At 51.9% G+C, this 24,646-nt stretch overlaps 1 protein-coding gene across 1 annotated transcript in view; it reads left to right on the top strand.

The window, feature by feature from the left end:
- The first annotated feature begins 8,904 nt into the window (after positions 1-8,904).
- KHDRBS3 (KH domain containing, RNA binding, signal transduction associated 3) overlaps positions 8,905-24,646 on the top strand; it is a 47,626-nt gene continuing 31,884 nt past the window's right edge. Inside the window, exons 1-2 of the mRNA XM_015561435.1 lie at positions 8,905-8,986; positions 13,364-13,482. Of these exons, the coding sequence (XP_015416921.1) occupies positions 8,905-8,986; positions 13,364-13,482 (201 nt within the window). The remainder of the gene's footprint in view (positions 8,987-13,363; positions 13,483-24,646) is intronic.

The raw sequence follows: 24,646 nt of genomic DNA, 5'->3' as shown, positions 1-24,646 counted from the left end.
TGTCGCCTCCAGTCTCGTCTGGGGAAGAACTCCGCAGCCCGCGTGGTCCCTGGCGCGTGAGAGGCATTGGATAGGTAGACGAAGGATGGTCATTTGGAAGCCATGGTTCACTGTTAAACTCTTCTGTTGTTTCGAATACGATCAGGGCACCTAGATTAGTCATTTGTTCGCTCAATCACCTAGCATTGGCCGGGAGGGAGGGAGGAGGCAGGCCCGGCGGCGTGGCTCAGTGGTTGAGTGTCCACCATGAACCAGGAGGTCAGGGTTCGATTCCCAGTCAGGGCACAGGCCCGGCTTGTGGGCTCCATCCCCAGTGGGGGGCGTGCAGGAGGCCGCCAATCCCTGACTCTCCATTACTGATGTCTCTCCCTCACCTTTTGGGTGGTCCCCTCCCAGGCTGGAGTTCTTGTCCCCCTCGTCCTGCCACAGTAACGATGGAATGGAAAATATTTGTTACATTTAAAATGCAGTTTACCTTTGTTACTTACGGGGCGGAGCTAAAACTGCCTATAGTGACCTTCGGGTTTTGTTTAAATATTTTTATTGATTTCAGAGAGGAAGGGGAGAGGGAAGGAGAGACAGAAACATCAGTGATGAGAGAGAATTATTGATCAGCTGCCTCCTGTACGCCCCCGACTGGGGATCGAGCCAGAAACCTGGGCATGTGCTCTGATCAGGAATCAAACTGGTTCACAGGTCAATGCTCAACCACTGAGCAACACTGGCCAGGCGGCCTTCAGGGTTTTTAATCGTAAGTCATGTTTTCGTATTGAACGACACTGGGTCTCCCTTTTAATTGGAGAGTGTAGGTTTCACCCATCCCGACGGCCACCACCGCTGCTGCGGTCGGTCAGACTCAGGCCTGACAACGTGGACAAAGGCTTTCGGGAGGCAGACGGCTCCGAGTGGCTCAGCGGCCGGCGGGGCAGCGCTGTCCATTGTGCGGCGTCACACGCCAGGGCCGGGTGGCAGGGCGGTCATCGTCCTCTTTCTTTTGTACATAAAGGGCTGAGATGACAAGAAGGAATATGGGGACACTCATGCAGTGCTTCTCGCTGTGTCGCTCACGGTCCTTTGTTGCGAAGAATAGGAAGGGACCCTGAGTAACCAGCAAACCTTGAATTTGTCAGGATTTGAGGAGTTATAGGGTGGCTGGAAGATTCTAGAAGTAGGTTTTGCAATGGGCAGGAAGGAAGGCACTCTGAAGGGGAAGGGTCTGGGAAGGGAAGCAGAAGTGACCCACCCTTTTCTCCGAAGGCAGTTCCCGGCCCTGGCCCTCGACAGGGGTGGGAAGCAGTAGAGAGAAGAAATGGAAAACAAAGCTGAGAAAACCCGTAGGTCAGGGTCATTTAACTAGTTGGTTCGTGGCAAAAGCCAACAGGGAACTCAAATCTTATGGTTCCTACTCCTCCATATATTCATCTTTTCATTGAGCACTTGCCACACGCCAGGCAGTATTCTGAGTGTGGGACTGAGCCGTGGTTAAGATGTGCACATGCCCGGCCGCGTGGCTCAGTGGTTGGGCGTCAACCTAAGAACCAGGAGGTCACAGTTCGATTCCCGGTCAGGGCACATGCCTGGGCTGCAGGCTCCATCCCCAGTGTGGGGTACGGAGGAGGCAGCCAATCAATGATTCTCTCTCATCACTGATGTTTCTATCTCTCTCTCCCCCTCTCTTCCTCTCTGATATCAATAATAATAATAAAAAGCTCCAAGTTTAAACTTGGTGTTGAGAGCATCCACAGGTGGTCTTTCCCGAGCACAGAGTCAGTATCCCGTATTAGGCGGTAATAGGCCCACCGTTTATGGAGCCGTGGTCACCTGCCTCCCAGGCCCGCGTGCTTGTCCACCCCTTCCGGCCCCTGCTCAGAGCCACGGGGTGCCCGGTAGCGAGCCGTGGCAGATGTCGCAGGCCTCAGTCGATGGCTGAATGAAAAATATACATGTTTAACCATCCTCTCTCTCTCTCTGCTGCTCACCCGCCTGCCTCCTGGCGGTTTAGTTGCTGGCTGTGTTCCAGATCTGTGCTGTCATAGCTTCTAGCTCGTGAAGCTTTTAAATGTAATTAATTAAACTGAACTAGAACGAGAAGTTCATTCCTGCAGTCGGACACCCACACAGCCACAGTTCGCATGCCCAGAAGCCAGACGTGGCGGTGACTGCCGTTGTGGCTACACGGGGATCCGCCTCCACAGTCCTGGGAAGTCCTGCTGGGCAGGCGGGCGGGGCCTGGCTGGTTCGGATGCCTTACCGGTCGCCCTGACAGACTAGGACAGGGGTGACAGTGGCGGTGCCACGGAAACAGCACTCCCCAGCTTGTATGTCCTCCTGGGGAGGTCCCGGAGCCGTGGTTTGCGGGTGCCGTGGGAGTGCACAGCTCAGGCTGCCGAAGGGGCTCTCCCTCACCCAGCGGACCCCGGGGCTGTTTTCGCAGGAGCCCCGAGTCTGGGAGCCGGCCAGCCACTGAGGCCTAGGTGTCTCTGCACTTGGGACGGTCCCCACAGGGACCGGGGCCCTGCGCTCACCTCTGCTGCCTGGCCGGGACCTTCCGAGGGGCCCTCCCTCAGGGCCCTTGCCGTGGCCCTGCGGGCACCAGGCGCCCCTGCAGGCTGGGAGTGGTGTCCTTCCCACGGACGTACATGGACTGTCCTCCTCAGCTACCTGGGGTCAGAGCAGATCCCACTGTACAGGTCATGCTGCGAGTCTCAGAGAGGACGAGCAGCAAGGGGCTCCCCCAAACAAGCCATCAGCACGGGGCGAGGGAAGGCAGAGGGTTCTAGATCCTGCACCCCGATGTTCAGGCTCTCCGGTTTCGCCCAACCACTCCCTCCCACGGGGGCGCTGCCCAGCGGATGCAACTGCCGGAGAATGGGGGGCCCCTGTGACTCCTCTTGGGTGACCCTCCTCTCCGTCCTCCGCACGCGGACACTGAGGGGTGTTGCTCAGTGAACTGGCGTCTCTTCAGAGGCCGTTGCCCCAGGAACACACACAAGCAGGGAGCGGGCAGGGGGTCATGTGCGGCCGAGGGGGGGCATGAGGTCGGCGTTCATCCAGGAGGTCTCACCGCGCCTGATTGAGAGTCCAGGGGGCCCGGAGCCTCCCACCGGCTCGTTTCCCGTGTCGGCTGTATAAGCGCTGGTCTGCCACTCGAGCCCGTGTTCTCATTAGCTCCTGTTCAGGCCTCACCAGATCACGCTCCTCCTACCGTATTCTCATTAATGCATCTCCTGCAGCTGTCAGAAAGCCAGACGGCCATGCTTATCTGGGGTCGCGGGTTAACACCCGGTTCTGGGGGCGCCCCGAGCAAAAGCCGGTGACACGGTGACCGGAGGGCGCGTTCGCTTCGGGCTGCGTTTGAATTACCCTCCCAGCCCCTTCGTTGTGCCGCGCTGGACGCTCCTGTCAGGGCTCCGTTCGCTCGCGCCCCGGGGACCACGGCACCGGGAGGGCTCGGCTGGCCGGGCATTTGCGTGGAACCCGTGTGCCACCCTTCCTCTGTCAGCGGCGTCATCAACACCGTGATTCGCACCTCTCCTCCTCCTGGCATTCACAACGCCGCGTGTAACCGTAATTGGTCCCCGGAAGAGCAGCTGTTTCCAAGATGATAAACACTCCTTCTGACTAATGTGCTGAGCGGTGTGTGCTCCTCCACACGGAGGCTGCGCTGCTCGAATCAGCCTGCCGACCGGGGTGCCTCAAGGTCCCGGGCTACCGTGTCGTCCGCCCTGCGCTTTTCAGGGGACATCAGGAACGTGGCTCCGACAACGCAGCCCCATTGCAGCTCCCTGTGCGGAGGACACCTACGCGGCTGTCATGGTGTAGCTGCGGTTTTCAGGGCTCTGCTAACGACCACAGCTGGGGTGCAGTGGGCCGCCTGGCAGCACCCCACGCCTCAGAGCTCCTCTTACCCCCCCGCCCCCTGCCCGGCTCTATCGGGGAACCTCCGGCCTGGGAGGAATCGGCTGGCAGAATCCCCCCAGGCGCCTGGAGCAGGGCCTGCTGGGCCCCTGGAGCTGAGGGACAGACGGTCAGCACCTGCTGTCCAGGGGCTGCTGTGGCAACGGACAGGCATGGCTGCCACGCTGGGTGCGCAAACCCCGGTGTCCCTGACGTTCATCAGGTCCTCCCGTGCCCCTCCATGAGCACTGCATGGAATGTTCACTCCACAAATGTAAGTGTGTGTATATTTTAAATGTTTTCACTGGTTTTGGAGAGACAGGGAAGGAGAAAGAGAGAGAAACATGGATTGGCTGCCTCCTGCTCGCCTCCTCCTGGCGATGGATGCTCAGGCAGCTGAGCCGCAGGGACCAGGGCTCAGTAAACACGTTTCGAGTGCACGTCGCATTCCCGGTGCAGAGCCGGGTGCTGGGAAGTGTTCCGGATGGAAGAGGGCTCGGTATGTCCGCCAGGCGCGTGCGGCGGGCTGGGGGGAGGAGGGGGGCTCTGCGGGAGCCTCACGTCCCCAGGCAGCAGGTCCATCTGGGAAAACGCTGTGGCCAGGACCTTCCTCTCTCCTGGGATGGCGGCTCCCTTCCCGCAGGCTCTGCCTCTCAGTTCCCGCTCTGCCGCCGGCCTTTCCCCCGACGGAGTCGGGTCCCTCCTTTCTGAGACGCACAGAAGTGTTTGTGTAGACGGCCTGCTTTCTCCTGAATTATTTATCCTTCAGGACGAGCACTCTCAGTTATTTCTGCTGCCTTTCTTTGTGCTTTTCAGCGTTTTCCCATTATTTCCTCCCTCACAGAGCCCTTTTAGACAATTCCCCCAGTCGAGCGTCCGCACTCTCTCATGAAATAGTAATTCCTCAGGTCTGCGGAGCATCTGTTTGTGCTGTGGCCCTGGGACGGGGGGGTGGGGCGGGGGGGCACCACCATTGTTGCTATAACAGTCGGTAAATGTCAGAGACTGGTCTCGGGACACTTCCCTGGATTCCGGGGCCATTACTAGTCTAGTGTTCTCATCCTAGTTTGTTACTTGTTCCTTGAATTGGTCAACAAACTATTCTTTTTTTTTTAAAAAAAGTATGTCCTCACTGATTTTAAAGAGAGGAGAAGGGAGAAGGAGAGAGAGAAACCTCGATCGGCTGCCTCTTGCATGTCACCTACTGGGGATCGAGCCCACAACCCGGGCATGTGCCCTGACTGTGAACTGAATGGGTGAACTCTCGGTGCACAGGACAATGCCCAGCCAACTGAGCCACCCTGGCCAGGGCAGCCTCCTGTGTTTGAGACAAGAGAACAGAAGGGAGTCGGACATCAGCCTGAGATACGTATCCTTAGTTGTAGTCAAAGTTTTAGCCAAAGGAAAGCTTACTTACCCTTCTGTTCTGTCTCGTTTGCCTGTGTGGGGCAGTTCCGCAAAGGAACGGTAACCTGTGAGTCAGCCTCAAAACGGAGCCTCAGCTGTCCGTCGGTTTGACACTGGGGAACCTCTGGTGTGCGAGGTTGCTAACTGAATACATGGTGGTCGAAGGACAAGCTGTAAACAGACAGATGCTATCGACTGGCTTTCGTGTAGTGACTTCTCCTGAGATCCCTGGATGATTCTGATGCACAGTGTGGCCTGGAATGGGAAGGTCTGCACCTCACCTGACAGATCCCTTTAAGAAAACCCCCTGGGCAGGGCCCCGAGAGGGTGTCAGACTCATAGGGAGAAGCGGCCTGTGAGATGCGAGGGAGAGGGAGCCGGTCCGCAGAGCTCCTGCTGGCTGTCAGCGGGCACAGGCCGCGTCCCCACGGTCAGTGGCTGGATGTGTCCGTGCTGAGACCATTGCCGTCCTCAGAAGCGGTGACTGTTGAGGAGTTGAGTGCAAATCGCGTCCTGTCATCGTTTTAACTTTCTAGGGAGACTGGATCTGAGGGACAGCACTGGGGTTGCTGTTGCAGTTGTATTTTGTTTTTAAACAGTGTTTTTATGCCTCTTTGGCAATTTTCAGGGAGCTTAGACTATTGAGCTATAAGGGAAATAATGGTATTTGGGGACATCTTGTACGTTTTTGTACTATTATTATTAAGCTGCATTTTTCTGGCCATGCGTATTATTCTGCATATTGTTTATGGTTTTGTTGACATGCCTTTTATTATTTATCTTTAAAATATGTTTTTACTGACTTTTAGTGAGAGAGGAAGGGAGAGGGAGAGAGAGAAACATCCATGACGAGAGAGAATCATCCATTGGCTGCCTCCTGTCATGCCCCCTACCAGGGATTGACCTGGCAGCTTGGGCACGTGCCCTGACCAGGAATTGAACTAGCGACCTCTGGGTTGCATGAGGCAGCGTCCAACCAACTGAGCCACACGGGCCAGGGCTGCTGATAGGTGTGTTGAGTAGGTGTGCTCTCTGGGGTCTCTCTGGGATCCTTGGTCATGCTCTTTTATTTTGGGAATTCTTTTCCTAAAAGTGACCCTGCCGATCATCATCAGATGAGAAATGCGATTTATTATCTTAAGGATTATTTCCCCCCAATTACTCTGTATATAAATAAGGAGTGACTATGGTTATGGAAGTGACCTAAAAATTTAAAGTAGCCATGGCACAATTATATCCTTGGATTTGTTTTGAATGTTCTCACACCGTTCGAGTCTGTGTTACTGTACATCTATCTAATCAATAGCAAACATTCAGGAGAGCAAAGTGCGTGTGTCACGTGGCTGTGGTAGAACGTCGTTGGCACAGCCCTCCATCTGCTTCGGAGTGTGAGGGTGTCCTGTCGGCAGGGTGACACTGAGTCTCCACGCACAGGAAATGGGTTTTGTAATGAGTGCAGCCTGAACAGGACTAATCTCTCCCTTGGATCATTACTTTGTCTCATCACAGAACTTTTTTTAATTCGAATCCTTGCAGGGTTCTAATTGGTGACCTCCGGAGCCTGATAATTGTTGAAGATAGCTGGTCTTTTGCTGGATGCTTAACGATGTTCGCAATTAAAAGTGAGAAATGTGGTTAAACCCTTGGGCAGATGCAGGGCATGTAGGAGGCAGCCGATCAATGATTCTCTCTCATCATTGACGTTTCTCTCTTTCCCTCTCCCTTCCTCTCTGAAATCAATAAAAATATATTTTTTTAAAAAAAACAAAGTTCACTTCTGAGCATCCTTAGTGGTCAGACCATGGACTGCTCCCTGGGTGGTATATGTATGTGTGTTTACGATGAGCTGATCGGTCCTTATTAGGACCAATACGCATCTCCCCTCTGCCATGTTTTCCTGTTCATGGAAGGGCATTGGTACAACTGTGAGCTGTGGGCCTCCGTCTAGTCTGGGCAGGTTTCAGTGTCTTCAGCTCCTACTTGAATCTAATAGGTGTTCAGGTAGGTTTGGATTGCTTCAATCAAACAGTTCCTTAGCGAATGCAGCTGTCGTGTTGGAGGTTAAAAAACGTCCTTTCCGACCAGCCGCCCCTGGAGCACGTTAGTAATCTGTCAAATAGAGTTTACGATGGCTGCCAGTGCTCGCTCTCTCTCTCTCTCTCTCTCTCTCTCTCATCTGCGATCAGTTTGAGTCCTCTGACTGGGCTGCTGTGTTATTTTGAAACAGATTTGGGAGTGTAGAGCGAGGAGGTGTTCTCACTCTTCGGGGGCCTCTCATTTCGTGCTGCGTCCGGCCAATTACAAACTGTCTAATAACCCAGCGGTTCTCAACCTTCTGGCCCTTTAAATACAGCTCCTCATGTTGTGGTGACCCCCAACCATAAAATTATTTTCGTTGCTACTTCATAACTGTAATGTTGCTACTGTTATGAATCGTCATGTAAATATCTGGTATGCAGGATGGTCTTAGGCGACCCCTGTGAAAGGGTCGTTCGACCGCCAAAGGGGTCGCAACCCACAGGTTGAGAACCGCTGGTGTAACCTGTGGCAGGTTCCTCCCATTTGGATCTTCAGGGGCTGTGGTCGCGAAGTGGGGTGATCGGTCGTCGATGGATGAGAGGAGAGAGGCTTTGAGTCAGGCACACAGCCCTCTACTTGGGGGACCATTGTCAGCAAAGTCACCTCGTAATCACCTGATGACTTCCGGTGCAGTCTGGACTCCAGCCGGCTTCCCCCCCTGCCCATACTTTGCTGTGTTATAGTCCACGTGCAGCCTCGCATGGGGACTCTTGGATGGAAAGCAGGCACCAGAGCCTCTTTCTGGGGAGTCCCCCCTCCACCAAAGGCAGGACTGGGGGCTGCTGTTGTTTTCCCGGATCCTACCCCCCCCCCGTCTCCCTGTTCTGTATCAGGAGGCCTGTGGGGGTGTGCAGGTCTGGGCACCCCCTCCCGCTCCCCATCCTGGGAAGTCACCAGCAGGAGGCCGGTGGGAGGGGGCAGTGAGATCGGGGTCTGTGTTCTTGTTCGCTTGGCTCCCTGTCTGTGGAAGGCTAACGCCCTGTCCTGGCCATATAGTCTATCTGTCTGTCTGTCTCTGCCTGTCCCCCACTCCCGCCCCTTCATGCTTCATGCCTCAGGCAGCAGCACCTCTGGTCTGTGCTGCTACTGTTTCAGGCGTCCACACCTGAACATACATGCGGGCCTCGAAGGAAACCCCCCTCGGATGGCCCAGTGTGAACAGTGTCTGTGGTGGAGACCAGTGTCTTTCCGGATCAGAGCATCGTTTCCTGAGCTTGTGGCGTGGCCGCGCACTCTCCCCGAAGGGCTGCGCCCTCACTCACGTCCCTGCCTCCGTGGACTCGGAGCGGCTTCGGCGTGAGCTAATGAAGACACGGCCGTGGGTGACGCTGCGCGTGGCGTTTCTCGTCCCGCCCAGCCCTGTGTCTGCAGGGAACAGTCGTAGAAGCAGAGCGGCCGGGACACGGAGAATTCCCTCTGCATGTGCTCGGTCCCGGGCGCGGATTCCAGCGGTTTCAGTGGAAATGGATGCACTCGGCTCTACGGCTGATATTGGAACCTAAACTCCCTACGTGCCCAGACATGGCGGGCGGGCCCCAGAGCTACGAGGCCATGGCTCAGGAGGCCCCGTGCCTGCGAGGCCGGAGCACAGGAGATGCTGGAAGTGACTTCATTTCCGGGTGGCAGAAATTCAGATCCGTGGTCTGGAAACCATTTCAATCCCCTACGTCAGTGGTCGGCAAACTGCGGCTCGCGAGCCACATGCGGCTCTTTGGCCCCTTGAGTGTCGCTCTTCCACAAAATACCGACTTCTGCCTATGGTCCACGGAGTTTCAGTCGCACTGTACGTGTGCGCCCACACGTGGTATTTTGTGGAAGAGCCACACTCGGGGCCAAAGAGCCGCATGTGGCTCGCGAGCCGTGGTTTGCCGACTACGGCCCTGTGTGATCTAAAACCTAACCGCTCAGTTGCTTCCCATTCCTGAGCTGGGGGCGGGGGTGGATTGGGGTAGTAAGCTGTCTGGTGACAAATTGGATCTTGTCTGTGGTTACCTTGCCTTTCACTGGCCACGGTGGAAGGAGCAGAGGGGGCACACCCACATGGCTGAGCCCCCCGTTCCGGAGGGAAGGTCAGAGTGGTGGGGGCAGGAATAGGGAGCCCCCAGTTAGGGGCTGGCGTACAAGATTTCATCGGCCCTGGGTACAGACCCCCACTTTTTGGCCTTGTGTCTTATTGGGATTCATGGGAACAGCGAACTGCTCACCATCCCCAGTCAGGTAGGAAATACACAGTGGCCGCCTGACCTGGGCCTAAAGGATGGACGTTGTGACGTGTAGCTGGAGGGCACGGAGGCCTTGCAGGAACCGAGCTGTGGGCCTCCAAAGAGGGGCCTGCTTCTTCAGTCCCTGTGTGGGGTGGCAGCCCCTGGGCACGAAAACCCACCTGCTCTGTCACTAGGACACCAGGCTTCAACATTTTTAAAAAGTAAATCTTAACCAGTGAAATGTGTAATTCCACATAATCCAAACTTCCTTAAGGTAACAACGGATTTTATTTAGCAAGGCATGGTTTGCAAAGTTGGCTATTTATCAAGAAGGGAAATCAGGTTTTTTTAAATATGTATTTTCTTTTTTTTTATTGTTTAAATTTTTACATATGTCTCCTTTTCCCCCAATTGCCCTCCCCCACCAGCCATTCCCACCCCAGGCAAGCCCCCACCACCAGCCCCAGTGTCTGTGTCCATTGGTTATGCTAATATGCATGCGTACAAGTCCTTTGGTTGCTCTCTAACCACTCCCCCCTCCCCCCCCGACTTACCCTGCCGTTTGTCTCTGGATCTATTCTTGTTCCTCAAATTATGTTGATCATTACATCCCACATATGAGTGAGATCATGTGATATCTATCTTTCTCCGACTGGCTTATTTCACTTAGCATAATGCTCTCCAGTTCCATCCATGCTGTTGCAAATCATGTATTTTCATTTTCCTCTTTAAAATCATAAGCATTTCTCAAACTTTAATGTAACCTATGGTAAAATACCTATTTTCCCCCTAATTTTTTAACCTTACCTTTATGACTTTACATGTTACTTCAAATGGTAAATGTCGGCTGGTGCGAGGAGTAACATTTTGCGTTCTGATTATGGAATTGAATTTTAAATTGTGCATATGTTCTAAGTTCTCAAAAATCATGAGGTGCTTTGTTATTTGAAAACAGGTCATGAAATCTACTTTGACAAGCACACGCACATTAAAGCTTCTTTCTTTTTTTCTAGGGAATTTCAGTGTACCAAATTTTGTTGACTCTTCTAACTATGCTAAAGGTATTTCCAGAAGCTGTCCCCACTCTGGTTTTTAAGGAGTTTCCATCACATGGGCATGACTGACTGCATCCGTGTCCACCGAGGACTGAACTCAGCGTCTCGCTCTGCTCCTCCTCCAGAGGTGCCAGGAGTGCCAGGCGCTGAGGGGTCAGCCTGCTAGTCACCAGGCTGGCGTTTCTGGCAACCAGGCCCCCTTCCTCCAGGACGCACCTCCTGAGCAGGAACTCACGTTTGCCTGACGGGGTTTGCTGTGAGGAACAGAAGGCACTCCCAGTGCAGGGAATCCCAAGGGTTGTCGGAGCTCTGTGCCAGGAACTGAGCTCAAAGACCAAATATGTATGTTTCATGACATCCCACCTGATCTAGAGTTTCTACTCTGTGTTGTTAAGGAGACAGCGGTTCTGACGCTTGTTAAAATGGTCAGGAAGACGTTGCTCAGTCCTCCCCCCGGAGGGGGAGGGATCAGGCTCAGTTCTGATACAGCAGGGACAGGCGGGGTGTAGAGCTGATGAGCAGAGTGAGGGATCAGGGCGTGGGAAGTTACTAAGAGAAGGACATTGAGGTCCCCCGGGCCCATCAGTGGTGACTGAAGCCTCCCGCTTCACACACGTTTCCCACTGGCCCGAAGGTGCTATGGAAATCATATTTCCTGTCCAACAGGACATAAGAACAACGGTGGGGGAGACTGTAGCGGCATGCTGCATTACAGTCCGACACACCTGGGGACAAATGCCACCTTTGCCATTTCTTACAGCAAAGTGAACTTTCTGAACTTCCTGTTTGTCATCTCCCGAGAGGATTGTATTGTGTCAGGAATGTGACATCAAATTCCAAAATATTCCCAGCTCCACAGCAAAACAGATAAATATCTGTGCCCCTTTGTACAACTGATGCCATCTTTGGTACCTCTCTCTGCTTAAAGGTCCCCTTCTTTGAACTGTCCACCAAGGGGAAATGAATCAGGGGGCTCTGGCTAGAAATGAATGATATTCATTCAAGGGTTTTAGAGTTTGCAAACCAGAAACACCACTCCAAGTAGTTTGGAGTGCTCCGAAGAAGCAAGAATAGCTGAGTTTTTATAGCAGAACGTACATGCCTGAGGTTCGGTCCTGCATGCTTAGCTTCTGGATGGGTCCCAGATGACAGTCTTACAGATGCCCGCGGCCTGGATGATGACTGCCAAGAGTCTGGAGATGTGAACATTCTTTCCTGAGTCCTTCGGGGGCTAATCAGAGGTTTATCCATAGGATTTACATGGATGTTCATATGTATATACATATGTCTATACATGCATGTATGTGTATATGTACATGCACATTATATCTACAGGCGTAACTCTAGAGTTCACAAGTTGCAGCTCTCAGGCTAGTTAGAACAAGGGTAGAGTCATGTCCCGTGCCTCTAGCAGCTCAACCACAGCGACTCCCTTGTATTTCTTCACCGTTTTCCTCAGAGCCTGGGCACCTTGTGATCAGCCTGTGGAGGAATTGGCCCACGTGCACAGCCATTCAGCAGTCCAGGCACCTGCTGTGTGCCTCTTGCACAGCCAAGTGCCATATGCAATAACTCGAGGAAACTATACTGACGTTTTCCAGGATCTGGAACGTGCACATAGTAGGTGCTTAGCCGTGGATGTTTGTTGCGTGAAGAAACAGATGTTACCTAAGAGAAACATAGGTTCCGCTGGGAGAGCATCTTAGTCAGCGGAGGCTCCTGTAACAGACTCCCACACACGGGCTGGCCTGTAGGCAACTGGAAACTATTTCTCACGGATCGGAGGCTGCGCGTCCTAGGTGAACACACCCACAGGTGTGGTCAGGTGGGGGCCCATCCAGGTTCATAGATGGCAGTCTTCCGGCTGTGTCCTCACAAGGGGCACTAATTTCATTCATGAGGGCTCCACCCTCATGACCTATCACCTCCCAAAGGCCCCACCTCCAAATCCCATCATATTGGGGGTGGGGGTTGGGATCTCTGTAGATGAATTTGGGGTGCGGGGGACACACTGTCTGCCGCAGAAACTCCAGTATAGCCGTGTGTGAGGCGCTTTGTGAGTGTCAGGGCGGGAGGGGGCGGTTCTCCCACTCGTGCTGCCCCTCGAGAAAAGGGCGGGAGGTGCATGAAGCGTGGCAGCCCACGCGGCTGGATCTGGAAGGAGATACCAGTATGTGTGGAACTGAAATTGTGCAGCAAATGGCATCACAGGGAGAGAGAAGAGTGTTAGCAAAGACGGGGGCCTGTCCTTGATCTTGTCCCTGGAGGGGAGGGGAGAGTTGCTTGGGGGGCAACGGACAGGTCGTCTGGGGCTTTGAAGGCACCTGAAGAATCAGTGCTTGAGGGGAGGGGCCTGGGAGAGCCGGGCAGGGCGCCGACCAGGGCTGTCCTCACTTGGTAACCCGGACCCACAATCCTTCCTGGCTCCTGGGTGCTATTTGCTCAGCCTTTCTCTCGGGTTCCAGAAGGTCCCAGGGAACTTCTGGTGCCCCTGTTGGCTTGTGAGCTTCCATTAGCACAGGCAACGGCGATCTGCTCGCTAGGGCCGCGGTCTGTGCCTTTCCCACGGTGCCGGCGATGAATGATCGATAGATGAATGATCGATAAGACGTACCGTCTGCTAGTCCGCGTTTCTGCATTTGCCACCACAGAGCCGCCGAGAACTCCCCGCCCCTGGAGTTCCAAGTCGCACGCTTCATGGTTATCTTTTTTCCTCCACAGAAATAGAAAAGTTTCAGAAAGGAGAAGGAAAGGACGAAGAGAAGTACATTGATGTGGTGATTAATAAGAACATGAAGCTGGGACAGAAAGTGTTAATTCCCGTAAAACAGTTCCCTAAGGTAAGACAGTGAGGCCGCTGCAGGCGCGCGCTTCCCCCAGGGAGTTTGCGTTTCTGCTTTGTCTGGTATTTTCCGTGGGGTCGTCCCCTTAGCACAGCCCCCTCCCTCCCCCCCCAACACACACAGACTTTCACACGCGATCAGGAACTTAGCGACTCGTCTCCACTGTTTGAGGGATGGAGCCCTAAAAAGTATGCTTACGGGCACTCTGGCGGTGTGACTGGACGGTTAGGTAACTTCCTTCTACTTTAGTTTCTTTATTTGTAAGATGGGGGTTGGATTAGGAATGAAATTAGGGGGTTCAACACATAAATGTTCAAAATACTGTTTATTCTAGTTATCCATTCTATAGAAAAGGGTCTGTTTTTCATTCATGCAAGTATTATTCTGTGCTATTAGGTGCTTTAAAGTTTGTATCTAATTCTGAAATCTGGGTCTTCTTAGATTTGGCCCGAATTGATACTATTTTTACTTGTTTTTCTTCCTTTTGTGAGTCCATGTACACGATTCCCGCACACTTTTGTAGATCTCAGTAGCTGGTTTCTTTAGATTGCTGAATACTAATCTGTTACCTGAGTATGCCACACGCTATCCATTTGCCTGGGCCGTTTTCAGCGTGCGTTGTTATAAATCAAATTGCACACGCATTTTCAAACAAATCACTTTGTGACCATATGTTTTCACTTATTTTGAGTAAATGCTTAGGCATCTCGTGGCTGTGCATTTAGTTTTACAAGAAATTGCCATACTCCTCCCCTCCCCCCGCAAAGCGTCTGTACCCTGTGACATCTCCAGGGGCAGTGCACACAATTGTGACTGCTCCAGGTCTGCGTCAACTTTTGATGTTATCAGTCGCTTCAGTTTCAGCCAGGAGTGCTAGTGGCATTCCTTGTGGTGTTAATTTGCATTTTCCTGATGAGTAACGATTTTGTGTGCTTTTTTCATGTATTTATTGGCTGTTCATTTATCTCCTGTTGTGAAGTGTCTTTTTAGATTTTTGGTCTATTTCTAAATGGGAAGGATGCCTTCTTACCATTGAATTGTAGGAGCTTTTTATATATCCTGGACACATATTTGTTAGACATGGGATTTGTGAACACTTGGGCCAGTCTGTGACTTGTCTGCTGTTTTCTTAGTGGAGTCCTGTGATAAGCAGATGCTTTCGATTTTGACGACGTCTGATGTATCAGGATTTCCTTTTCTGATGGTTACCTTTTACCAATTAAGAAATCTTTGCCAAGCTCAAGGAAATGTTAAAGTCCTTTGCTAAACATAAAGATAATCTCCTGTATTTCCTTGTAGCTTTTACTTTTAGGCCTACGATGCGTCTGACATTAATTTTTGTGTATGGTGTGAGATAGAGGGTCAAAATTCATTTTTTTCTTCATACAGATACTCAGTTTTTCAGTCCGATTTGTTGAAAGATGTTTCCTTCTTGATGCTTGTGCATCTCTGAAGAGAACCAGGTGACTGTGGAAGGGAGGGTCTGTTGTCACACTTTCTTCTTATGGATCCTAATGCTACTACCCTACTGCCTTCATTACGGTAGCTTTTTTATAATAAGGCATCAAGTTAGGTCATGTAGTCCCTTCAGCTTTGTCCTCCCTTCTCAGGATATAGATCCTTTGCAATTTTATGTAAGTTAAATACGTATTGTATGTATTGTCCCAAAACGTTCTGTAGGGATTATGATTGCAGTTGCATTGAATCTGTTGATCAGGTTAGGGAGATTTGATCATGGTATATCTTTTCCATTTATTTAGATGTTTATTTTCTATCAATAGCATTTTATACTTTTCAGGATAAAGGGATTATGTGTCTTTTGCTAAACTTGTTCCTAAAAGTTTTATGTTTTGACACTTGTAAAATGGATATTTAAAATTCTTTTCCTTTTTTTTGCATCTAATTAAAATGTTATATATTAACCTTGTATGCTGCTACCTTGCTAACTCGTTAATTCTAGTAAGTTGCTTTATAATTCTTTAGGATATGCTATGTACATAAGTATATCATCTGTATAAACTGATTACTTCTTCCTTTCCAATTTGTGTGCTCTTTATGGATTTAGCTTGCTTTATTGTATTGGCTAGTATCTCTAGTATAATATTTGAATGCAAGTGGGAAGATTAGGCATTCTTCCCTTATCCCAGTCAATGTAGGAAACATTCAGTATGTTACCATTAAGAATGGCAACAGCCATAGGTTTTTATTAGATGCCCTTTATGAGGTAGAGGAAGCTCCTTCTACTTCAGTTGTGCCGAGAGGTTTGATCCAGATGAGGCGGTGAGTGTTTGTGAATGCCATTTCTGCATCTGTTGGAACGAACAAGGATGTTACTCCTTTGAATTTTCCACATGGTGAATTTTATTGATTGAGTTGTTTGAATTAAACCAACTTTGCATTCCTCGGTTAAACCTTACCTAGTAATGACATACTATCCTTTTATATGTTGTTGGATTTTATCCATGAAATTGGGGGCTCCTCAGCTCTGCCTCTTGTCTTTCCTAGTGTTCCTCCCCGACATCTCAATGCTGTCGTTGCCTGAAACCCTGCTGTTGAGGCCGAACATTCTAAAATCAGTGAATTCGCCCAGGCCATTCCCTTCTCCCAAGTCTGACTCTCTTCCAGAATTTTCTTGTTTCTGATCGTTCTCCACGGGCTTCAGATAGTTGGTTTTTATAATTTGTTCAGAGCCTTAGAGTTCATAGTTACTATCTCTAGACATCATCCTGCTAGGAGTTCAGTCAGACTTACAGAACCTTTTCAGTAAACTCTGTTGGGACCCTCTCATTGAGTCATTACGACCTGAAGCTTGGCTCCTGGAAACCTTCATAAAATGATAATCATACCCAACAGCCTCTGTGTGCTTGATGTGCGCTAGACAGACAGTCATATTGCTGTCCGTCTTCAGATAGTTCAGAGCCTACTAGCTAATCAGTCTACAATTAATACTCTGCTGTGTGAGTGAGCACATAGTGTGTAGCCTAGTAGACGCTTAATCTATAATTAATGCTCCGTTTGTATGAGTGAGCACGTGGTGCATATTCTAGTAGATGATGAATCTATAATTAATACGCTGTTGTGTATGAGTAAGTGCATGAAGTAAAGGATATGAAATAAAATCTCCAACATCGTTTTGCGATGTCAGCTTTGATGCGAGCAGGGGAAGACGGATGGTCATTTCTGTGTCTAACGGAGAGCAGCGTCCATTGCAGGCATTTCTAATGTGAGAAGCAGGCTGCCCAGAAACCACTGCTCTCGGGCCGAAGGAGGTGTTTCTGCTGGGCACGTTGAGCGTGTGGGTTTCAGGCGCCAGCGGCGTAAGGCTAATGGTGCACTTCCACCAGTTCTCGGAAAAGGTGTTCCTGCTGGTGCCAGGGAACAGACTGGGCCGGGGGGGCTGGCGGGGCGGGGCCCTCTGGCCCGGCGGTGGGCACAGGGCGGCTGGATGTGGACTCGATGCTGACCCTACACATTCAGCTTCGGGGGCGAGAGAGAAATGCTGTGTGAAACCCCGTCTACTGAGATGATCTTCCATTCATGGAATGCTTTCTCTTTTCTTTTGTTTTTTAATCCTCACCCGAGGATATTTTTCCATTGAATTTTTAGAGCCAGTGGAAGAGAGAGGGAAAGACAGAGAGGAACATCGATGTGGGAGAAACACAACAATTGGTTGCCTCCTGCACGAGCCCTGATCAGGGCCCAGGTGGGGGAGGAGTCTGCAACTGAGGTCCATGCCCATGACTGGAATGGAACCCGGGACCTTTCAGTTCCCAGGCCGACGCTCTACCACCGAGCCACATTGGCCAGGGCCCTTTCTCTCCTCTTCATGCACTACTGTCGGCACTCGTGCAACGGCTCCCCCTTGAGCACCAGCCTTAGTGCTCAGACCTGACGTACGTGCACTCTCCCGAGCAGCATGTCTGAGCTGGTCAGGCCTGACCTCAGAGGAAGCCCTGGTGTAGGTGGTTGTTTTTGAGGATGTTAAGCTGGAGAGACGTTCTTCCTGGTTTCCCAGGGACCAGCCCTACCCCTTGGTGCTGAGCAGGGACTAGAGGTGACGGAGCTGAGGTCAGGGCCACATCAGCGTGGGAGCAGGTGCTCTTCTTGAGGTCCTGCCGACGCCGGTGGCCCGGGGTGTGCACTCCTCTCTTCATCCCCCGGTTCATCCATCCACTTACGTGCTCCACGTCCTTTGAGGGGTTTCTCTGAGCCAGGCAAGGGCCGGGAAAACAGCTGCGTTGGAGGCAGGTTCTTTTCATAAGAAGCTCTTGGTTTTGCGGGGCCTGCCGAGGAGTAAGCTGATGCTCACAGTGTAGCGCGAGAGGCTCAATGTTAGGTACTCCTGGAAGACGGGGTGGGAGTGGGGGGGATCCTGCTGACCCTGTCCCCAGGCGCTGGCTGGGCAAGGGCCAGGGTCAGACGGCGTGGGGCCGACCTGGTCATGACGGGAGCACTCTGGAGGGCAGAGGCCACTTGAGAAATTACGGGCCGTTTTATTTGGTGCAACCGGTTCGTTTCAGTAAGATGTACAGATGCTTATAGGATTTGTGAGTAAAGTGATTAGGGAGCAGAGTGCGGGTAGTGTGGGCCACGGGGGCTGTGAGTTGGAGAAGTGGTATTTGAGCTGCTTTAGAGGCTGGGGCGGGTGGACTTCTCCGGGTGTTTCATGATTAGGGGGAGCAGGTGGGCTTCTCCGGGTGTTTCATGATTGGGGCAGGCAGGTGGGCTTCTCCAGGTGTTTCATGATTGGGGCAGGCAGGTGGGCTTTTCCAGGTGTTTCATGATTAGGGGGAGCAGGTGGGCTTCTCGGGGTGTTCCATGTTGTGACATATCCCTGGCTTAGATCTCTTGAAGGCCACTGGACTGATAGCTTTGGCTCTGGGCCCTGAGGGCCACCAGGTCGGATCTGCTGAGCACTGCGCGACTGTAGTGACACCAGACAGGAACTGTGAACAAACATGGGCCCTCTTGGACCCAGCTGTGGCCTCTGTCCAAACCAGGCATTGACACATAACTACATGAAACGAGGGACACGTAACACACAGTCACATAGTTACAGGGGGGCGGGGGGCAGGTCCAGTCCGTGGCCACAGCGGCCGCGGACCTGCCTTTTCTTGGTGAGCCCGGTCCGCTCCCGGGTTTGTAATTTCTGTGGATGACAGATTGCCCGTGTACCTCAGCTCCCGGAACCCACCGCGCGTGGGTTTTTTTTAAAATTTATTTTTTAATTGATTTCAGAGAGAAAGGGAGTGGGAAAGAGAGAGAGAAGCATCGATGATGACAGAGATTATTGGTCCGCTCCCCTGTCCCGCTGCGGATGGAGCCCACAACCCTGGCATGTGCCCTGCCCGGGAGTGGAACCGGGTCCTCCTGGTTCATAGGTTAAAGCTCAACCCCTGAGCCACTGTTTTTTTAACTTAGCTTCTCCTCCTTTACCGCCTCCCCTCCATTCTTAAAATGCCATGGCGTATCTATTTTGTTATTTCTGCTCCTGAGTCACCATCCATCTCTCTCTCTACCCTGTCCACCCTGACAGCCTCCTTCCAGACCCACTTCTGGTCTTCATTTTCAGCTCCTTCTCTCTGCTGTCCACATCCCAGGCGGGCGGCAGTCTGCACTTCTCTGGATTAGCCATTTCAAAGTCGTTACATAGATGTTTTATTTGTTTTGCCATTGAACCCTCCCCGCCCCACAAGAATGTACTCCAGCCGTGAGCGAACAGAGATAGCAGGGACACGTGGCGGGGTAGCTCAGGCCGCTCCTCACGTGGGCCTCGTGGGTGTTAATTTTGCCCGTGTCGCCTCCTGGAGGCATCACTGCACACCCACTCATGCTCAGAGTTGCTGGTATCTCATTGAACTGGGCCGCTTACCATTTGGAAGTGGATAGTAGGTTAAATTACTATCAACGGAGCAACACCAGATAGTTTCCACCACAACCAGTCATGCTTAGAGATTTGTGGTTGGAAACTTAATAAATTTAAATGAGAGTCTTTTACCCCTAGGTTTAATATGTGGCAATAATTTCTGCAGCAAACAAAATCCATAAAAACCAGGTTGACTAGTGCCATTTTGATTTGGGGGTAAAACCAGCTTTAGTTCCCCAATTATTTATTGAGAAGCCTTCCTCATGTGGGAAAAATGATGAATCAAATACGGGTCCTAATTACTCTCACAGGATTTACACGGCACCTGGAGAAACAGTAAATGTCACTAAGTCATTCAAGGTAAAAACGGAATTAACACGAGAGGTGAGGGACTCCATGCAGAGTTAAGGGTGTGAGCGAGGGTTATTTCTGGGGAAAGAATTACAGGTGGAATTAAATTTAGTCCAGGCTGTGAACATGCAGAGGTGGGGCGAGGCAGGGAGCAGAGTCATTACTGGGCTGGGACGATTTAATTATGGGGAGTTGTCAATTGTAGCATTCAGGATGGCATTAAGACGTGCCACTGGCCCAGCCAGCGTGGCTCAGTGGTTGAGTGGCAACCTATGAATGAGGAGTTCAGGGTTCAATTCCCAGTCAGGGCACTGCCCGGACTGTGGGCTGTATCCCCAGTGGAGGGCATGCAGGAGGCAGGCAATCAATGATTCTCTCTCATCATTGATGTTTCTTTCTCTCTCTCCTTCTCCCTTCATCTCTGAAATTAATTAAAAGGAATATCCTATATAATAAAGAGGTAATATGCAAATTGACCATCATGCCCTCACAAGATGGCTGCCCATGACCAGGCCAGGAGTGGGGTTAGTGAGGGATGACCAAATGACTGAACAAGCAGGCTGCGTGGGACGACCAGTCTGGCGGGGTGGGGGGGGCAGTGGGGGTGACCAGGCCAGCAGGGGGCCTAGTTGGGGTGACCAATCCAGCAGCAGTTTCTCTCTCTCCTTCTCCCTTCATCTCTGAAATTAATTAAAAGGAATATCCTATATAATAAAGAGGTAATATGCAAATTGACCATCATGCCCTCACAAGATGGCTGCCCATGACCAGGCCAGGAGTGGGGTTAGTGAGGGATGACCAAATGACTGAACAAGCAGGCTGCGTGGGACGACCAGTCTGGCGGGGTGGGGGGGATGTCCAACTGCCGGTTTAAGCCCAATCCCCAGGACCGGGCCCAAACTGGCAGTCGGACATCCTCCGAGCGGCCCCAGATTGGAGAGGGTGCAAGCTAGGCTGAAGGGACCCCCCATGCACGAATTTCATGCCCTGGGCCTCTAATATATATATATAGCCACGGCTCAGTCACTGGTTTTCTAATCCTGGGCCAGTGGGGCTGCATGGAAAGGAGGTGGCACATGCCTATGTTGGCTGCAGGTTTGGGTTTAGATTGGGGGGATGTGCCTGTGTTGGCTGCAAGCTGGGGTTTAGGTTGGGGGGATGTGCCTGTGTTGGCTGCAGGCAGGGGTTTAGGTTGGGGGGATGTGCCTATGTTGGCTGCAGGCTGGGGCCGCGGAGAATGAGAGTAAAAAGGGACCATAATGGAGCAAAGGGAATTACTTTTAGCAAGTCTGAGATTTATCCCAGGATTTGATCTGGTCTGTGAAATCATAAAGTGCATTTCAAGAAAAAGAAGTGATGTGAAAGGAGCATTACACATGCGTGTGATCATCAGGGGGGCCCCGTGATGACAGTGGGGGCATTTCTGTCCCGGTGAGCAGGAGGGACTGCGCTGGGTCTATTTACAACAAATGCCCTCCTGTTTCAGCATAAATGGGTCCTATCTGAGGTCCAATAGACATACTTTTAAAACAACTTTTAGTCTAACAAGTGAGTGGGAGGAACCTCCCAGTTCCCAACCGCCGCTCGGAGGCGACAGGACAGGTGCTGATGCACAGCAGACCCGGGGGAAGTGCAGCCCAGCACCGGCCAACAGGGCTCCCATGTGGGCGCTGGGGTAGGCAGAGGCTTAACCTAGTGCAGTTCTCTGCCTCTCCCGCTAGGGAGCGCTTCCTATTGTCTGGCTTCCTCACTGTAAAGCAGCAACAGGTGGGGCCCTGTGCATTTGCTCTCCTGCTTCCGTTGACTCAGCACAGTTGTGTGTTTTGCACGTGACACTGCATCGGGCAGTGCATTGAGAATGGAGACGGGAGTGATGTGTGGAGGTTTCAGGCACATCCCCTCTTCCCGGGAATCCAACTCGGAGGGAACAGGGCTGAGGTCTAGTTTGGAAAGTGTCACAGGAGGTGCCCCAAGGGAAGCAGGAGGGCCCGCTGGGCCCTGCTGAGCAGGCACTGGCCCAGCACATGCTTGGCAGCCCCACGCGTGGTCTGTTTCCACGCGCACTTTGGCCCTGGTGAAAGGGGGGACTCACATCCATGTGGAAAATACAAGCCGTGGCCCAAACACAAAGACAGTGAGGCCACCTCGATCGCAGGTGTATTTCAGACGCTGCAGTGGGCTTGCCCAGAGCTGCCCGCCCCGGGTGTCTATGCTGGCTGCACAGAAATCAAGGGAAATTAGGAGGAAAAAACACATAAGTAAGGGACTAGTGGTTTTGCTCCAGTCTTTTTCTAACTAACCTTCATTAGGGTGCAACTACAGAATCCGAGTCTTTCAGCATTAAAATCAGACAGACAGAGGGTTAGTAGGGACCCACATCCAGACTGTCAACCTATAATGAACTCATTGAATATTTAGTAAGTGCCCGCTCTACCAGGTGCTGGGGCAGTGACTCCAGAAGGCCTGGCCGCTGCCCCCAAGAGCAATGCTGGGACCCGTGGCCCGAGTTGCTGCGTGGGCGGCCATGCCCTGTGCTGGGCTGGGGCGCCCTGGCAGAACCCCGTGCTTGGCATGTGGTGGCAGAGGCTACGAGGTCAGTTCCAGGCTGAGTTAGAGGTCAGCCAGGCAGCCCTCCGTCAGACTGATCAGCCTTTCGGGGAGCAGCCAATTAGGGGACACAGTGAATGGAGACGGCGACATGTTCCGGAGGCTTCATTGTTTATGAAATGACAGCGTAACTAATTGTTCCCCCAGGAGCAGGGTCAGGTCGCACATACGGCTTAGATCAATTACGGTGGGTTCAGGACACCAGGCCTCCCCAACAAAGGACCTAATTATTGGATGGCACACAGTCCGCAGTGAAACCCTGCTATCTTACTGTATTCTGATTCACTGTCTTCATAACCATTGGAAAAACCTTCTATTTGCACCTGTAACATCTATAATGTAATATATATTTGTAATAGAATAATTAGCACCTGCGGAAAAATCAGTGGTTGTGGGTATGGTAACACTTTCACCTGTACACATCTATGCACACAATGACATCCTACATAGTAAAAGCCTAATATGCTAAGTGTCTGACCATTCGTTTGACAGTTCGACCAGTCGCTATGATGCGCATTAACCACCAGGGGGCAGATGCTTTGACCAGTAGGTTAGCTTGCTGCTGGGGTCCAGCCGATTGGGACTGGGCCAGACCGGCCGGACACGCCCTGGAGCCCTGCCACGGTCCCTTCCCATCCCCGATCGTGCACCAGTCGGGTCCCTTGGCCTGGCCTGCACCTTCTCAAAATCCAGGACCCCTCGGGGGATGTCGGAGAGCTGGTTTCAGCCTGATCCCCGCAGGCCAGGCTGAGGGAACTCACCAGTGCATGAACTGGGCCTCTAGTCATTAATAAAAATGAAAGTTAAAATGTATTCAAGTTCAACCCTGACTCGGTTGGCTGGGTGTCGTCCCCTGCACCGAAAGGTTGCCAGTTGGATTCCCACTCAGGGCACATGTCTGGGTTGCAGGCTCAGTCCCCGGTAGGGGACATGTAGGAGGCAGCCGATCAATGTTTCACTCTCATGTGGATGTTTCTCTCTCTCTCTCCTTCTCCCTTCTTCTCTCTCTGAAGATCAGTTTTATAAAATTTATTAAAAATGTAAGTTCTCACTGTCTGATTGCAAATCCAGTTACCACATAAAACAACAGCCCTGCCTGAAGAGGAACCTTGACTGGTGTGTGATCAAGGCAGGTGAGGGAGCACTTTCTGACGGTCTGTGGGCACTTCCAGGCCCGCCCGGCTTCTAGGGAGCAGAGCAGGGGAATTTGGAGGCCTGTGCCTGGCCTTGTGGGTAAACGGGGTCATCACGGGTCTCACCTGAGAAGAGTAGTTCTTCGGAGGAAGCCGTTGCCAGGTCTGAGGACTTCGTCAGCATCACTGTCGCTCAGGTCCCGGAGCTCAGATGAAATCGCGTTGTCCCAGAGCTCCACACTTGATCTTTGTTCGTTTGTTTGCTTGTTTTAATATATTTTTATTGATTTCAGAGAGGGAGAGAGAGACAGAAACATCAATGATGAGAGAGAATCATTGATTGGCTGCCTCCTGCACACCCTACCCTAGGGATGGAGCCCACAACCCGGGCCTGTGCCCTGACTGGGAGTCAAAATGTGACCTCCTGGTTCATAGGTTGACGCTCAACCACTGAGCCACACCCGCCGGGCAGATGGGCAATTTTCATTCACTTTTGTGTTTAGTTCACACGACGGGCACTCGCAGTAGGTGAACCCTGTGTGGTGGGGGAGGAGAGAGAGCCTCACGAGGGTTAAACTGGAGGGCGGATGGAGCTAATACACAATCCGTGGTTGAGCAAAGATGGGAACAGCAGGCCTTCTGATGGTCAGAGCGCTCCTTCACGTACAAAATGCTCCCAGAAGCTAGATGGAGAGAGAAACTCCTACAGGCACATAGAACCATAGCCAGGGCTTCTCCTTCTATGGATCCCTGTGTGTTTATGCTTCATCAAGTGACCTTGACAAATCATAGTACTCCGTGGACTTCCGTCTCCTCAGAGTGAAATGAGATGCTTGGGCCGATGACTTCCAAGGACTCCTAGCTCTTAACCGGGGATATGTGACTATTTAAGAAATGTGAATACGGCTGTTTGACCGCCTCGATGTAATTTTACACCATCCTCGAAACCCGCTCACATGGCTCTAAATGGATTAAAAAGGCACAAATCCATGAAGAGAAGGTGCGTGTGAGACAACAATAGGCGGCTGCGAAGTAGGTGGGAAACAATGGTGATGCCGAGGGAGGCAGCCCCAGAGCCCTGAGCTGGCGGGGTGAGAGCAGCCACCAGACCCGCTCGCCAGTGTGGGGAGACCTCGGGGAGACTCGGGGCTGGAGACGCAGTTCCTGTGAAAGGGCTTATCGGGTGGAACAGAGAAGACTTGGG

This window comes from Myotis davidii, unplaced genomic scaffold, assembly GCF_000327345.1.
Source record: "Myotis davidii unplaced genomic scaffold, ASM32734v1 scaffold30, whole genome shotgun sequence".
Taxonomy (NCBI): Eukaryota; Metazoa; Chordata; class Mammalia; order Chiroptera; family Vespertilionidae; genus Myotis; species Myotis davidii.
The sequence above is the reverse complement of the archived record's forward strand: the minus strand, read 5'-3'. Positions and strand labels throughout refer to the sequence as shown.